A 17,305-nucleotide genomic window follows, 5' to 3' on the forward strand; every position below is an offset into this window, starting at 1 on the left:
TGTGAGGTCAAGTATGAAATAGAATATACAAATACTTTACATATCCCGCTTTTCATTGAAAATGATAACAAGACAACCACACAAAATCAAAACAAAGAAATCGAACAGGGGTTGACTCATTTACAACATGGGAAATGGAAGAATCTAATCCTGTTCTGTATGATGGAGGCTTAAGTGACACTGTACAGTGGCAGTTGTAAGGGTCGCACAGAGAGGTACACTGAGGACCCAGAATCACAGTGACACAGTGTTACACACCCTCAAACCTTGACCTTTCACCCCTGACCAATCACAAACCTGGATTGAGACACTTAGCCTGTTGAACAGATACGCTACCACCAGCGACAAATCAAAAAATCACCAGAAGTAGATTCAGGAGTAGTGATCTTGAAAGCATAAAGGCTCAGCCAATTAAAGGCTCCAGTGAGCAGAGGCAGTGCTGAATAGTGTAGATGTTCTTGCCTATGTAACCTTTTTGCCACAAAAGCTTATCAGCTAGTGTATAAAAAAGGTATATCAAGATAATTGGTTCAGGACTGCCACAGGGCAACATTCATTTCCAGCCCCAGCCAACTAGGTGAGTAGACAGCTGGATTTTCTCTTTTACGGAGGTTGAATTTGGGTTAATATTGCAGTCATTGGACTCACCGGCTCAGTCACCACTTCTGAAGGTACTCATAAGGTATGGAGAGAAACCATACACCATAGGAAAGAAGGAACATGTGAAATTGAGGAAATTCTGAAATCTAATGAGACACATTCAGGAGTCTAGTCTTTCTGCAGGTAGCAACATGTACCCCATAGAATGGAGAGGAAAAAGAGGAAGTCAGAGTACAATATCGGTTTAGCTGCAGGCTTCGATTAGCCGTTTTCAAACTCTTTGGCATTTCTGACCAACGAATTTAATAATTTTTTTGAACTTGTATAAAAGTTGTCATAGAAAAGCAAATCCATGTAAAAACGAAATTATCAAATTTGATGTCTGACGTTTTATCGCGCGATAAAATGTCAACACTAAAGTGTTTCATGTCAATAATTTCTATATCAAACCTAAAAATTCTCTAGCTCTACATGTACACACCATCTGCTGCTAGGGGACTCGTTTTTTTGGTTTGTACGACACATTCACTTTGTTACAGCACACATTCATACCGCATACCAACTACACACACACACACACACACATTCCCAAAGCACACAGAGATAAGAGTTAGGATCCACAGGTACCACATATTCAAGGGGCTCGCTGGGATCAATCCCGTCAACTGTGGGTCACCGAGTCTCTCTCTACAACGCGTCCTCCGCGTCACATGAAGTCATTGAGCTCTGCCTCCAGGGCGGCCGCCATCTCGTCTGCCTCGGAGCTGCTGCCCTCCTCCTCGTTGGAGTCCTTGGTGGACTCGTCCACCGAGTCGCCCGCCTCCTCTTCTCCTTTGGCCTCGTCGAGCTTTCGTTTGTGTCCCCTGGAGAAATAAAGAACCCAGCGGTTAAAAAAGGGGAATGGTCACCTTGCCAACTGACGTCGTTCATTATGTTACGGAAGTATTTGGGGTGTGAAAATAAATAAATGGTGGCCACATCTGTGTGAATGTTCTGGTGTGAATCCAGGCGACCGGTTATGCATTAATCACACATAAAACAGGCCAGACTCAGGAACTGTGGTTTTTACATTTTTAATCAAAGCAGTCAGCGTCAACCTTCAGAAGAACAAAGTGTTGAGTGAGAAACTCTGAAGCAGGAGCCTGCAGTACACTTCAGTGAAGTTATGAGAAAGAAAAACCATCTAACAACCAGACAAGGTCCTAGCTGAACACGCTTAGGGAGGGGCTCATCACAACGGCCTTCAGACAGAGCTGAGCTGCCTGGAAATCCTGGCGTTCTACAGGAACGGCAGTCTCCCAATCCAACATGAGAAGGATTTCACCCCAAGAAAAACCCTCATGACTGTGGCCTGTAGGGTCTGCCCCCCCCCCCCCCCTCCCCCTCTGGAGAACAGTGAGATGAACTGAGCAGAGCTCTGTTCTACACACACAATGTCCTGGTGCGCTTCTGTTCTCCTCCTCCGACACCATTCATGAAAGGCAGACAGAGATGGGAGGCCTCTCTTCCCTGTTGAAAGAGTCAAACAAAGTGCCATGGTGATGAGGGAGGGAAAAAAAGGACAAAGAGCTGGCAGAGCTGAAGAAGTGAAATGAAGAAGAGAAATGGCATTAAAGGCGGTGGCGGATTGAGCTCAAACCAGATAGTAGGAAAGAGGATGAGTTAGTCAATGAATCAGTGGCTCGGGTGGCTCGGGAGGCCCCCCCCCCCAGCCGTGCCCAGACCGGACTATTAAAGGTCAGGTGTCAGGCACCACGGGGCTAATGGAAGGGTAGCGCGGTGAGAGGCCCCCAGATCGCAGAGTCTTTCACAGTCTCTCTCTGAGGAGTAACAGCACAACTGGGAACCTGAAGTGACCGTGGAAGGTGTCTCTCACAGGTAGCTTCATGTAGAAGGAGGACCAGAACTCTCTAGTGCATTTTCAAACCCGTGCAGCCAATTTATTAGCAGTTTATAAGGTTGCGTGGTCTGAGATTGACACTTTATGAAATGAGTTATTTAGCTCTGGTAAAACTGCAGGTGCACGTGTATGCAAGGGAAAAGGCACATCCAGTGTGTGTAGCCTCCTAACATGAACCAAGTGGGAACAGCAGTGAGTCCATCACTTCCTCACTAATCTCAGACGCAAGAAGGTCCGTGTATTAATGACACGCACGCACGCACACAGCTTTCTTTCTACACGAACATCAGTCTGACAGAAAACATCAACTGGATCACGTTCTATCAGACAATCTGAAGAGACTGGGCTATCAATTATAGTGGAGTATTTGCCTGCCTTGTTATCTGGTAAAGGGGAAAAGACTGTATACACGTGTTATAAAAAAAAAAAAAAGTATATTGTCTGCCATTTCGACCCCCCTCCCCCGGGGCCACTTGGGACTTGCCCTTTTCAGACTCTCCCACTAGTCTTTGGGGAGCGCAAACAGTGGTGGTGAGCTGCTTGAGATTGCCGGTGGGGAAGATAAGGTGTTCTGCTTAGTTGACGGCACCTCACCAAAGGTCAGGAGCTAAACTACCGTCGGTTCCTCGGAGGTGGAAACTCCAGTCAGGACAAGCAGAGAAGAGTTAACTCAAGGTCATATCTGAGAGTTCAGCAACAAATCTACAAAGACCAACAAATAAATGGGGATGTTCATCAACACAGATGAGCGGATTCTACCAACAACTTTGGAAAGTCGTAGGAGCCGAAGGAGGAGACACCCCAAGACTAGGGAGTCAGTTGGCTGAGCGGTGAGGGAGTCGGGCTAGTAATCCGAAGGTTGCCAGTTCGATTCCCGGTCATGCAAACTGACGTTGTGTCCTTGGGCAAGGCACTTCACCCTACTTGCCTCGGGTGAATGTCCCTGTACTTACTGTAAGTCGCTCTGGATAAGAGCGTCTGCTAAATGACTAAATGTAAATGTAAGACTGGTGGAACCATGCAGGCAACACTTCACAGCCGTCACACGTCACACATTGAGAGCACTTAGGGAAACGCACTAAGAAATATTAGGATATCACATGATCAAGTGATTCTTTCGGAGACAGATGTGAGCGTTCTGATGACCGAGGCCCACAGAAGAAAACGAGTACTTCATTAGCATACACTCGTTAGCGCTTGGGGGTCAGCCAATGGCAGAGCCCGACTAGCCTAATTGGATTGTGCTACGGGTGCCTTCATCAGGGAGGGAGGAATTCACAGAAACGGCTTCAAAAGAGCCAAATACTAGACGCTGGAGAATTCACTGTGCAATGCAGCAAAACAAATGGACTCATATCTCTTCATAAACGCAGACAGTGGGTTCTGTATTCTTCACTGAGAGGAATTGATTGTGGTAGCAATAGCGGCCATTGTTGCCCCCCCGACAAAGAGAGGGGGATTGCGAGAAAAACAGAAAGAGAAAAATGATATATTACAGTAGCCACAGGCCCCGTCGGTCTAATGAACACTTGAGTGGAATCATTACCATAGTCATTTATAGAACTATTAAGACACTTCTCAAATGTGTTTCATTCTTACACGACCCTAAGGTCAACAGCATGGCTATTTGTCTCATAAATAACAGACAAATCACGCTAAGGAAAGAAGATCAATGAAGACTCGAGAAAAAAAAAAATCTAACCTAATTACACGTTGCTCCATTCTCGGGTAAATAAGACTTGAGGCACTCATTTATTTACTAATCAAATGTTAACATATTTCTTTCAAAGACTAACTGAACACAATCCGGGTGTTTATCCATGCTATTCTGTCTCGTGTGTGAGTCACTTCAAGGGAAGTTCTGTTTAGGAGAGACTGTGGACGAGGAAAGAGACTAGCAGAGTGAAAAAGAAACAGCAGGGAAGGGGAGAGCAGGGTTAAAGGTATAGTGAGGGAATATGCTGATAACACAGGGTAGACCTGAATCCACTCTAAAACAATCTAACCACAATCTCCTTTACATCAAGGTTCCTAGTTTGAACACGTGCCGAGTAGTCCTACTCTCCCCGCCAGCTCTGTCCTGGCCTCAACAGAGAGCCATGCTTGGTGTCCTAGCTGACAGTGGAAGGCTGGAACATATCTTCCTGGTCTGGCCCTGCCATTAAGGGGGGGGGGGGGGGGGGGGGAGGGGGGGGGGGGTAACCAGGCAGAGGCTCATGGGGTAAGGTGATGGAGCTGGGCCCGGAGAGAGAGCAGGAGAGCTTGTTGTGAGGGATGTGTTAGAGCTTTGGTTAGTCAGGCTGAAAACACAATCACACCTCCGATGGCGGCGCAGGGAAATGGAAAATACAGAAATGCAAAACCGATGCGACAACGACTAGGCCCTCTTCCCTGACACAATACATCTCCCCGCCACCTTCACAGCCGATTGGAGTAAAAAAAAAAGAAAAAAGGACAAACTTCAACTGTTATCCTCCCTCGCCCCAAACAATTTTTGTCTCCACCGAGGTGAAATAACCAAAGGAGTTTCAAACTGCTGACTTTGTGTTCCGGGAGCTGTGTGTGAGTCAGTCACAGCACTGTGTGTCACACCAGTGTGAATCAGGGTGTCACCGTCACTTAGATCTCTCTCCTGCTGCCCCCCTCTGTGTCACTGTCTCAGAGAGCAAAATCTGATGAAAGCTCCCTGGCTTATCTTCATATGGCCTGGATCCCTTCTCTTGCCCCCCTGGTAGAGCGAGCCTAGCCCGAGGCCAGGGATGCTCAGGGAAGTTCTGAGCCGGCGCTAAAGGATATGGTGCTTGTCTTTTCCGGGACGCGAGCCAACAGGGCTGAGAGCTAGACCGTTAGGCTGACGGGGGTTGAGAAGTGGAAACCAATTTCTTTTACTTAACTTGAATTTACAAATATGAAGCTCATTGATTTAGCCTTTAACACACTCAGCCGTCGAGGCTTAGAGGAGGATAGGGCACCCAGGGGGAAATGCCTGTGTGCTTTACTGTTTATCAGGAGGAACGCTTGACACAGCACAGAGACATTTGTATACATTTGTCAGCTCAGAGTCGTCACCTTGACCAATTAATTTTTTATCGTTTTGGTTTGGAGATTTTTGATTTGGAGTTACATGGCCCAAGAATATGCATACAAATGGCCATATTTCCACTATCTGCTTGACTGTGAGAATCGTTATTTAATTCTGCACTGGAGCAATTACTGCTGGAAATAGGCTATGTACAGAAAAAAATCACATTGGCCAAGCTATTAATGGGGTAGTTATCCTATAATGTAGCACACAATACAGTGTGGTTTCTGCTTTGTTCAAAGGGTCTTTGTTCCATCACAAAAACAACACAAAGCAAGATGCTCTCCTCAAACAATCAGCCTCTTACCCACAAACCCCAGGAAACGAAATGAATAAACAACATTGTTCATTGTACACAAAGATTGCATTCGCTCAATGTTACACGCACAATTCACCCCTTCATGAGCGCCGATCAGGACAGACATCAATAGTCGAGTGTAGACGTAATTACACTGAAACATTTTTAATCTCTCCCTTTCTTTCTCTCCCTCTGGAGTTCAGCAAGCCAATCGTACCTGGAGCTTCTGAAACCAGCTGTGTTAACACAGCCCTGATGAACAGCCCTACCCTGGGCATTAGGCGAGCGGCTGGCAGGCTTCATCATCCTGGGGGAGCAGTGCTGGGGGGGGGCTGCCTCTCAGCAGCATGGGGTCCCTGAGAGTGCAGGACAGCCTAGGGTCCAAACAGCAGGCTTCCGCTTGGGCCCAGCCAGGGAGCCCTCCCCCACTGACCTGTGGCAGGCTGCATGCAGGGAGGCAGCGAGAACAGCAAGGGCGCCGGAGCGCTTTGATCGCACGTGAACGCAAGAGCCGCTTCCCCCTCCTGAAGCGCTGGAGGGGGAAAGGCGACGTGCCGCACGGATCTCACGAAGCTCCAGCGATCGCCAGAGGGCTCGCATGGTCCCTGGCAGGGAGGGGGTTACAGTCTGGCGGAGCGTAACCGCGAGAGAGAACTCCGGTCAGGGCTGGAGACAGGATCCCTCCCTCACTCCGCCTTCCCCCCTCCCCCCCAGACCTGGGCTAAATGACTAGGAGTCTCCGAGCTCTCCTAGCTGTCCCTCCATGGTCAGCTAATTGCCCCTGAGTGATGGGACTGGCTCTAACGAGGCTCTGACAGGCCCTCCCCACACAGTAGGAGCCAATGCTCTGGTGGGCAGGCTGAGCGGTTATCTACCACTGCTCAGCTGTGGGGGAGCTCAGCAGCCCATGGCCCCTGTTGCACACACACACACTACTGGAACATCGGCGATTGAGTTGGTGGATGTGTGTGAGGGAGTGTGTTTGTTTGTACGTACGTGTGTTTGTGAGCGTGTCTACTTTCGCGTATATGTGTGTGTATGTTTGCGTGTGTAAGTTAATGTGTATCGGACCACAGGAAGTCAGCCTGCCTGCTAGACTGGGTCCTCCTGACTGTGCGCGCTGCACAGCAAGATCAATCGTTGTAGGAGTACGAGGAGGAAACACCGAGCAAACGAAAACTGGGTCAGATAAACTTGCCGCTTTTCTTTTCCACCCCCCCCCTCCCCCTTCATGTTTTCTTTTCTCTTCTGAAAAGCCTGAGTAAGCACCCCCGTCTGTCCGTCCGTCTGCACTGCAGCGCTTCCTGTCTGTGGGCAGCCCCGGTCTGGTGAAGCTCCGGCCCCTCTCGCTTCATCGGAGACGGACGAGCCTGCTGTCCCGCTGCCCGGAGGCGTGCCACGCTCTTAATCGTCTCTCCCCCACGGGACGCCGTGTCTCGCACCGCTGGCAGGACCCCTCGTCACAAGTGTCAGGATCCGTTCTCAGCCGGACGGAGAGACGCCAGACGTCCTGCTGACGCCTCCCCGGGGCCAGGCGAACGCTTCCCCGGCCTGAGGTCTGACGAGATGCCGGACCGGCGCTGCTCAGCGAGTTCACTCACGTCGTGCATGCAGAGATGCTCTTGACTGGTGCGCGCCGAGACAAGCACACGCGGGCCATGGACTGACGGCTGACCTTATAAACCATCCGCCCTTCGCCTGAGGGAAGTGCTGTTCACCGGGCCGACAGCCGTACTAAATCAAGCATGGCGCCACGGGGCCACCGACGAGTGTTTGCACCTGACAATTCGCATCATCTCGCCTCGCAGCTCTCGCCGGCAGTTGGGCGCAGTCGACATACGGAGAGCAGATCGTGTGCGTTCGCAGGCTGAGTCGTATCAGGCGTCGCAATCGCCACCGTTCTGCCAGGCAGACACGCAAGCATTTTTATTTGTTTCTGTTTTCAGCACTGGCATAATTATCCTTTTTACCGCCGAGCGTTGAATTAATGTCAGTAATGCCTCCCAGTCAAGGCGAGACAGGAGCCACAGCGAGATATGAGCGCTGCCTCCGCAGAAGAAAGAAAGCAACAGCGAATAAAAACACGGCCTTGAGACAATAAACCATCATGCTGTTTATCTTAGGAGCCGGAAAACAACTGCTTTCATAAGTGCTAATAGAATAATTTGCGCTCTTGTCAGAGAATTACAGTGCTATCACAGTGGCCTAAAGTGGGTGGGCCAGCTCTAAATACAATTACACACAAGTTGATAACACTCGGGCTGGCACGGTTATTGGAAGTGGTATTCTACTTGATATAACTTACATGCAGACGCTTAGCATATTTCCATACCATATGAAATCCCCCAGCAGACTTCAACTCCCTCCTCATCTCACTAAACATGCCACCATGTCTCAAAGCTTCTCTCTCAACAACCCTACTGGAAAGAAGCATACGGAGAACTAACGTTCACAAAGACCGCTAACGGTGTAAGGACTACAATCTGTCACATCCTCAGACCGCCATAGTGGTGTGTGTTGGTTGGGGGGGGGGGGGAACCACACACACCCTTACTGAGGAAGCATCAGGGGGAGCAGAACCGAAAACTGCTCGGTAAAGAGATCACACGCAGCTGAGGGCCAGCACTGATTGGGTTAGGCTCTTCTAACACCCTTCTATGGTCCTCCATCGCACCGCTCGCCCGGGAGGGCATTGGGACTGACAAATTGGAGAAAGTCTGAAGTCTGAAGGTTCCACCCACAAATCCGACCGTACAGATCCAGACTACCTACCCAGAGCACCCTCTCAACCAGGAGGAAACATAACCTGTAACTGCCGGTCCAACTTGTCCAATCTCAGAGCACCACTGATGGAAAACTCACACACCAGCAGAGCTGAGCACAGATCCTGATAATGACTTCATTCAGAAACACCCCCCGATGGGACATGAAACAGTTAAGACATGCCCTGAGCCATGTGCTCAAGCACAATGGCCACCCCGCAATTATATATCAGAAAACCCCCCCGGAGGCAGTCAGATTTCACATGTCAAAATGAAGGGATGAGGGAGAGAAAGTGAATGGAGCATTTTGGGTTTCGGTGACGTTCCCTGAGAACGTGTGGGCTCAGGAAGACTTGTGTGCTAATCCCTGATGCAGGCGGCAGGGTGCCAGGCAAGACACCATACTGTACCAGCAGCACTGCAGGGCAGATTAAGAAAAAGAGCGAGGGAGACAGAAGAAAGACAGAAGAAAGTGGAGAGAGAGAGAGAGAGAGAGAGAGAAGGTAGAGGGTGTGACAGATGAAAAAAAAGAGAAAAGTAGAGATCCTGAGAAAGGAAGAGACCCGAGTTCTACAGGAAGAAACATCATGTCCACAGCGGGAACATTCTGGGAAACGTTTCAGACTCTTCTATCTAATTCCGATCTAGAGACGACACCGTCTGACTTAAAGGCAACAAAAAACATTGAGGGTGGGGAAAAAAGACAGTTCCTCCATGTGCTTCAGTCCACCTCCCCAGTTCCAGTTCTAGTACGACTAGGCTGGTTCTAGTACGGTTCTAGTTCTATACCATCTCTAATTATCTTTGTGCTCCAGTCCGAGTCCGGCTCTTGGGGGAAATCGAATGCTGCAACAGGATATGAATAATCAGATACCTCAGGAGTCCGATTCAAGCAAAAGGCATGAATACCCAACATTTCATTATGGGTGATGATGGTACATGAATCATTATCCCATGCTTTGTGTTAGGCTCTATTCATAAGCTCCGAAATATCCTTCGCTTCGGATGTAATTTTGATTACTAAGCAATGCAGATGTGAAGGAATAACTGGGACAGCTCCCCCCCCCCCCCCCCTCAAAAAAAAGAAGCTGCATAACACATCCCAGCGTTACATAACACTCCAGCGCCCCTGAGGAAACACCTGAGGTGTCTGGCAAAACCCCGCAGCTTAAAGCACCCTAAATAGAAGACAAAGCAGAACAGAAGAGAACAGGACAGAACACAAGGCTGGGCTCAGCGCGGTCCACCCCAGTCTTACTCTCTGATGAGCTCATTCTGTCAGGATATTCTTGTCATATTTGGCTTAGGGAAGAAAAAAAGGGAATAAATAAATCATCCTTATTCCTTGTTCTTCCTGCAGTGAAAACATGAGGAAAAACAGAGGATTAGAGGTACGGGTGATAGCCATCTTCAACATCCATCTTTCTGACAAGGTAGGTAATAATGGAGAGGATTCTTGCTCGCCGTTTCCCTGGGTCACTTGAGCTCTCGGTACTGACTCTTAGCGCCGACTCCCTGAACAACGCAGAGGGACTCGTTTAGGGGAGCGCTAGCCACGCCGAAGGGGCACCGTGACGGAGCTGTGAGACCCGTCAAGGCCTGGTCGCACGGACCCTTTCCTTTTTCAGCCTGTCATTCAGACGCAGCTCTGCCTTTGTGTAATTCCCGACCATTAACACACAGGACTAATTTGACATTAGGAGACACAGCGGTCGGTACTGTTCCGCACGCACACCTCTGTCAACCGAGTGAGAATACTTTTGAAGGTCAGATTATTGATTAAACGTGGAGCGGAAGGGGCGCCGTGCTATGACAGCGAAATACCTAAACGGGAACGCTGCGAAACAAGCCAGAGAGGCCTCCCACACAGCCGTTCTAAAACGGTGTGTGGGAGCAACAATGTTCGAGGCCAGCGCCGTTAGAAGAACGTCTTGGGTCTGGCGCAGAGAAACACCCCCACTCAAAAGTTAGGGTCGGTCTGACACCCTTCTCCTTGGAGGCAGAGAAGTCCTGAAGAGACATCTCAAATTCTTCTAAAGTCCTGAGGAAGTCCATGATGAGAAGGGTTAGGGTGGAGGACAGTCTGGAGGAGCTTCAGAAGGTGTGTGGAGCAGAAGACAGAAGGCCCGTCCGCCCTGTCCTGCTGCACCAGCTCACACCACAGAGGAGAAGAGACCGGTCGGTATTGGCATGATATGAAAAGGCATCGGCTTCCCACAAACACGGGGGAATAGGCTTTTCGACAGCTAGGTGTAACTACAATACAGTTCACTCCTACTGCAGTGCTAAGGATCAGTTAATCGTTTTTGATATCAAACACGCACCTGTAAGGCTTTCTGACTAGCTACCACAACACTAAGGATTACTGGTCTGTAAATGGCTTCACTCTCCGAGGCTCTGAAATGAGGTTGGCCTTTGGCGGCAGAGGGAAGGATGTCTGTGAGACAGCAGGTGTAGTCTGCAGGAGAACCAGCAGGAAGAGACAAGTGGGCATGTTGGAGCTTACTCGTCGCCGTGGCAACTCGGTGGCGCCTCGGACAGCTGGGATTGGAAACTTGGTGCACGTCACCTGACACCCTGCGAGTCCATGCGCTGCATCTTCTGTTGGCGAGTCTGCTGAGTCACACGCACGCACGCACACACACACGCACACACACACACACAGCAGACAGCAAGAGCTTTTTGAAACTGGAGATGCTGGAAAACAGAGCGGTAGCCTAACTCTTCTGCAGGCCTGGAGAGACCGCGGAGAGAAAGCCAAAGAAATCTCAACCCTCTCTCTCAAACTTATCTGCAGGAGGGCGCTCACCACAACTCCACAATATCTAATGCCTCAGGGAACCAAATGCTGTCAGAAATGTCCTTCTCGAGGATTTGTTTTATATCCCAGGACAATGACTAATGAACTGAAAGGAACTTCAAGCCACGTTTTCCATTTGTGTTCTAGTGTAGTACTTGTTCCAGCGTGTGTGTGTGTTTTAAGAGAAAGCAAGACGAGAGACTGGGTGAAACAGAAAGACAACGCAAGAGAAAGAGACTGAAGGAAGATCGGATGGAGAGAGAGCTGAGAGAGAAGGTCCACAGCTAAGAGCCATGGCTTCGGGGACCAGAGTCAATTATCCTGCATGCTTATTAGCCCGGTGTAGAATTCAGCTAAAACCAGCGCCTAAGTGCTCATAACGGGGGAACCCTCCACTCTGCAGCTCAGTGCTAACGGGTCTCCAGCCGGTTACCCAGGGCCTAGTCACATTCACACCCTCCCTGTGACACGTCGTACAGCCTTTGGTGTCAAACAAGTACCCTCCTTCAAAATATGCTAACCATAAACCAGTGCACTCCAATCCTGCTCCAGCCCTCTCCTGTGCCCTATGGCACACACTGATTACTAAAAAGGTCGACAAGCTGAGTGCGATGAGTTAGGATTGCTGCGACTGTTGACGGGAACAGAGCTGGAGAGCCCAGCTCTACGACAATCTATATCCAATTGAGAACAAGCCCATTAACAGGCCACATTCAACTCAGCGGAGAGCTGGGAAATATTGACCGACAACGTGAAACTCTTCACGTCCCCTCTAATGCATGTTATTTGAGAATAACCTCTGTGTGAACTCCCCTCTCATGGCATCCGAGAGCACCAGTTAAACTCGGGCCTTTTACAGCAAACCTTTTCCCGTGTGGCTGCGAAAAATAATAACGAAACGCTTTTTCCACATGACGCTGTGGTTTGTGTTCCATGGAGCTGAGGTCTGCTGTGTCCACCTGACTCACATGCAGGGAACAACAGTGTCAATATCCATGAATGAATAAATAACGGTCACGCCATAAAAGCGGTAGTGAGGGCAGAGGGAGGGACACCGTTAGTGTGGCAATTGCGGGCTGTGCAAATGACTGTGCAAATTCAGGACTGGGTTGAATAATCGTCAAGTGCCTGCCTCACACTGGGAACTAAATTGGACGTCTGTTTTTGAGATCAGCGAGGCGCCAAGGCCATGCAATGTCCCCTGCTCTGACTCCATACTGACTTGAACCCCACTTCTGTACACCAGTGTAAACACACTCAAAAACAGTAGACACACACACACACATCTTCCCATTTTTAAACACAACAAAAGAGTGGTTTTGATCAGAGCTACATCATTCTAACCCACTGCCTCTTATCTCTCAGCCAAAACCAATCTGAGAGGACTTGGAAGGGTGGGAGTGGGGGGGAGGAGGTTCATAGCGAGAGGCAAATGCATTATCAAAATGGAGCGCCATCATTATCTGTAACCTTCAAAAGGCCTGCCGGTCAGGCCCCGGGCCCCAGGAAAAAGCCCTAATGACTCCGGGGGAAGAAGAGAAAGCCACGTTCCACATCGAGTCCTCATTACCCGGATGCCTTCCGCCGCTCCCACTGCAGCTTGGCTGGAAGCTCTGCCAGACAGCCAGGCAGTCCTGTTCTCCAGACCTGCCACTAGAGACGACGCCCTGTTGGGGGGGGGGGGCCCGAGAGATGAATGATCCTTGAACTGCACGGGAAAGATGCTAGCTACCCTCTTCCCTGCGGTCCGCAAATACCGTGGCGTGGGAATCCACTGCCTTGATAGTGGAGGCTGATGGTGAACCCTCCTGTGCTGCTGAGAAGGTCTGTACGTGTGAAACCATGTGAGCGGAGAAACATGAGTAAAACAGAGGGGCAGGGAGAGAGCGCCTCGGTTGGCCCGGTGGGATTTTCTGTGATTCATTTTTAATTTCTCCTCATACTGTAACACGCCTAGTGTGCTTTTGATATCAGCAAGCGGTCGATCCGGATGAAAGGGCGTTCGAATTCCGACATCTTGGCATCTCAGCTCTCCCGATCATGACCGCAGGCCCCTGCTTGGCCAAACAAGCTGCAACACAGAGCGAACATAGACTGCAACAAAAACATCTAGATCAAAATATTGGTTTCACAAACGTAAAAAAAACAAGAATCAAATCCTCTCAGGGTGCAAGAAACCATTGCTGCGGCCCCCTTTATGGTGGACCTCGCACGACAGCGTCTTGGCGTGTTTGAAATCTGCACGACGCCGCCTCGGGAGACATGGCCGCGTCCTGCGCGTCCCTGATTGGAGTGTGGCGTGGTTGTACATGGGTGCCACTCGATCCCCTTATCTCCCCGTGGCTACGAACACAGGGCCTGCTCAGCTCTAATGGGATTAGACAATCATCAGGCCCCAGCATGGTTCCACTCCTGGGCCAGGGGGCTCCTCAAGCCGCTCACCAGCTAGTTCCATCCACCCAACACCTCTGCCTTCTTCCTTCCTGCCGTGGGTTGTGTAACGTCTTTCAGAGTGCGTACACAGGAACAGAGCGTCCAATTGTGTTTTGCTGGAGTGTTTTCCTAACGATTTTGTCTAAAGGTGTGTGTGTGTGTGTGTGTGAGGGGGGGGGGCATACGTGTTGGTTGGGAGTGTGGCGATGATCCTGTGATGCTGTGAGGCAGCGCGGTGTGAAATTTGGGACGAGGGCCGGAAAATGTGGGAATTGCTGGTGGGGCCCGTTTACTGAGGCGACGTTGCCGTGATAAGAGCGCGCCAAAATCAGAGGCACACGATCTGACAAGCGAAAATGACGGGAGGCGGTAATCAACTCCCCTTGTGTATCGAGTGTAGGCGCACACACCCACCCTACACACAAAGACACACACACTTCACCATCACAGTATCAGCATCTCACCAGACGGTAAAATCATTGTCCTTTTTCCTTTCCGGATTAAAACATCAGACATTTTGTGTGTAATCTACACAAATGTGAGGGTCTGATCTGCTCTTGTACAGCCTTTAATCATGGCCCATCTTCCTTCAAACACATGCATAGGAAAGCCGTAACAGTGGAGTAACAGTAACGGAGGGAAGATTTGTGAAGAAAAAAAGAATTGTAGAAGATTGTTGAATTCACACAAAGAACTTTAGGTGTGAATATGCGGATACATAAATAAAGCTTTAACACTTTCACACCAACTACAGCGACAGAGCCGCCATGTTAGGAGCTATACATAGACATCCTGTACAACTCAGTTTAGAGTAAAACAAAAAATGAAAATACATCCCTTCTGCCTTCTCCACTTCATTCCAGTTCTAATAATACACTCATTTAATGACTGTCCCCCAGTCCCACTTGGAGATGGAAACACTGAAGAGATCCATAGAGAAGGAAAAGGAAATATAGCTGCAAGCAGCAATGGTGCGATTCCTACCCCAAAAAGGCAAATTCTTAAAAAATGTACTCAGTAGATGGTTAGGGTTAACCCTACCCTGACGGAGGAATCCTAAAACATGTCTCTTTCCGGCAGAATCCAAAGTGAAGTCCTTAAGTTACAAGTTTCTGTCACTACCAATTGAGCTATGGCGACTGCTGTTCAGATTTAAGTTCTGTTTCTGTATAAAAAAAAAAAAAGAAATAGTTTCTCCTAATGGCTAGCATTGTTAGCATTATTTGTTTGGGTCAGATGTGATCCAAGTTCACACAGTTCCCCCTACAGGAGGAATCCTAATGAGCATTTTAAAGGTTGAGGGTGAACATCACAAACAAACTTAATTCACTCTGATATGCCTTGCCACGATGATGAACAGCCATGTTCAACTCCATTGGTTCTATGACAAATGTGAGGCGAGAACTAAATAACTTAAATGGAATGAATATGCAAACTTAATTACAGTTTAAATGTCAACAACAAAAGCTGCACCAGTTAAGTGACATTTTCAACAATTTACTGTACAGTAGGTACTGAAGGAACAGGAGAGAATATGCCGACTCGAGAGAGAAGGTCAGAATTTCCTTCTCAGCATGTGGAAATTAGGATTCAGGACAGACATAGGGAGAATCATAATAGCTAAGCTAATTTTTTTTTATGTGGCTTAAGAGAAATGAGTATAGTTCTGTCCTCAGCATGTAGGGTAATCTCAGCTCGAAGACTAAAACTCAAGCTAGAAATATGTTAAGATGCTATAACCCTTCAAGACAAATCCATAAACATGGATTACTCAAAAAGGTACTACATTTGTAGCCAAACCAAAATGTTTGTACGTCAACTGACTCCTTAACAGCAAAACCGACTTAGTAAGAGGTTGCGCCACCTCCACTCAAACAGCTGCTTTGCTTCCGGAAGGTTCAGTCCAATATTGCTTCCTTTATCTACCCCATCAGCATCACAGGCAGGGGCAGCGTCAGGTCCATCTGGAGCAAATCGCAGGTCTCCATCACAACCGCCACAAAACACAGACCTGCTGAAGAAAACCTGATGTGGGGATTAAACCACTCCACATGAGAAGCCTGCCACAACAATGTCCTGGAGTGAAGGCTGATTGCAATCATGGAGGAATGAAAAGATGTGGGTTGTGGAGGTTAATGATGACGATAATGACGGGGGGGTGGGGGGTGTTGAAGTGGTGGGACTGACACGTCTACGCGAGCCCTCGCCCCATCCCTGCCGGCCAATGGCACCTCTTCCAATTGAACAGGTCGTGTCTTAAGGAAGCGGGGGGGAAAAGCCTGCTGCTCACCATTAATCACTATATCAATCACTGAGGAAGTGGAGCTAATGACCACCAACGCACCATCAGTGGGCTGAAACGGCAGCCTTAAGAGGTTTTTTTTCTCATTTCTGACGCCATCCATATAACACGCAGGGTGACATTAATACACTTCAGTGTCAAGTGTCCAGAAAGCAGTGACGACTGACAGCAGCTCGAAGGTTTGGGGTTATTAGAGGTCAAAACTTTTTGATTGAAAACGGACCATTATTGAAATGTATCCCCTTTGCACAGTGGTTAATTAGAGAGCACAATGTCACGTGGCTAAGTTCTTCTTCTCCACACTGAAGGCTGCCATGGAAACTGACCATGCAAAAAAGAAGAACTATGAAGCCTGTCTGACAGCCATCAAGGTCAGGGAGAACAACTTAAAAAGGAGGGTGAAGTAAAATGACAGATTAATAAATGAGCCTAGCTTGAATTGGCCCTGACATATCAAGGTATTTGAAATGAAAAGCAAAACAGGTAAAAAAAAAAAATATAGAAAATCCTTCCATCCTTTTCCCTACAGTATCCAATGGAACAGAAACATCAGATGTCACACAACATTCTAGCTCCCCCAAGACAACCAGGAAGCAAACGGGGCTGCAGCAGAAAACTGATGTTTTGAAGGGCTCAGAAAGAGAAGTGGTTTCCATGGAGCTGTGCATCTACTGTAGCTTAGCAACTGCTTTCTGTCAATGCTGGGTCTGAAGATGCGGAGGGGAGAAGGGAGCTATGGGATGGAGAATTACTCCTAAATGAACTCCGGTCTCCAAAGAGCCATGTTCGTGTACATGCGTGTACGTGCAGCTACTTTTCATTATGGTTTACAGGTTACTATATTTACCAAGTTCTGTTAAGTATGAGGGAGGTTTGATTATTTCTTTTCCAGGGCTGAAAAGATGTTCACATGGACCTAGTTTTGGTACTAGAACCTTCCACTTCCCGTTCACACCACCCACTTATCCCTGACATCCCTCCCACATACCGTCCCATCCTGCACTTATCTAATAACCCATACTAATAAGATACTACCATTTAATTACATGGCAATTCCTACAATGCTTACTTGATTAATGGTTGCTATGTAGTTACATGGTAATTGACTGAATGTTAACTTAATCTGAA

General features: G+C 48.5%; 1 protein-coding gene across 1 annotated transcript in view; it reads right to left on the bottom strand.

Moving 5' to 3' along the window:
• ctdp1 (CTD (carboxy-terminal domain, RNA polymerase II, polypeptide A) phosphatase, subunit 1) overlaps positions 1-17,305 on the bottom strand; it is a 46,804-nt gene continuing 29,499 nt past the window's right edge. Inside the window, exon 13 of the mRNA XM_067256360.1 lies at positions 1-1,463. Coding sequence (XP_067112461.1) covers positions 1,307-1,463 — 157 coding nt within the window. The 3' untranslated portion in view covers positions 1-1,306. The remainder of the gene's footprint in view (positions 1,464-17,305) is intronic.

This window comes from Osmerus mordax, chromosome 18 (assembly GCF_038355195.1).
Source record: "Osmerus mordax isolate fOsmMor3 chromosome 18, fOsmMor3.pri, whole genome shotgun sequence".
Lineage (NCBI taxonomy): Eukaryota > Metazoa > Chordata > Actinopteri > Osmeriformes > Osmeridae > Osmerus > Osmerus mordax.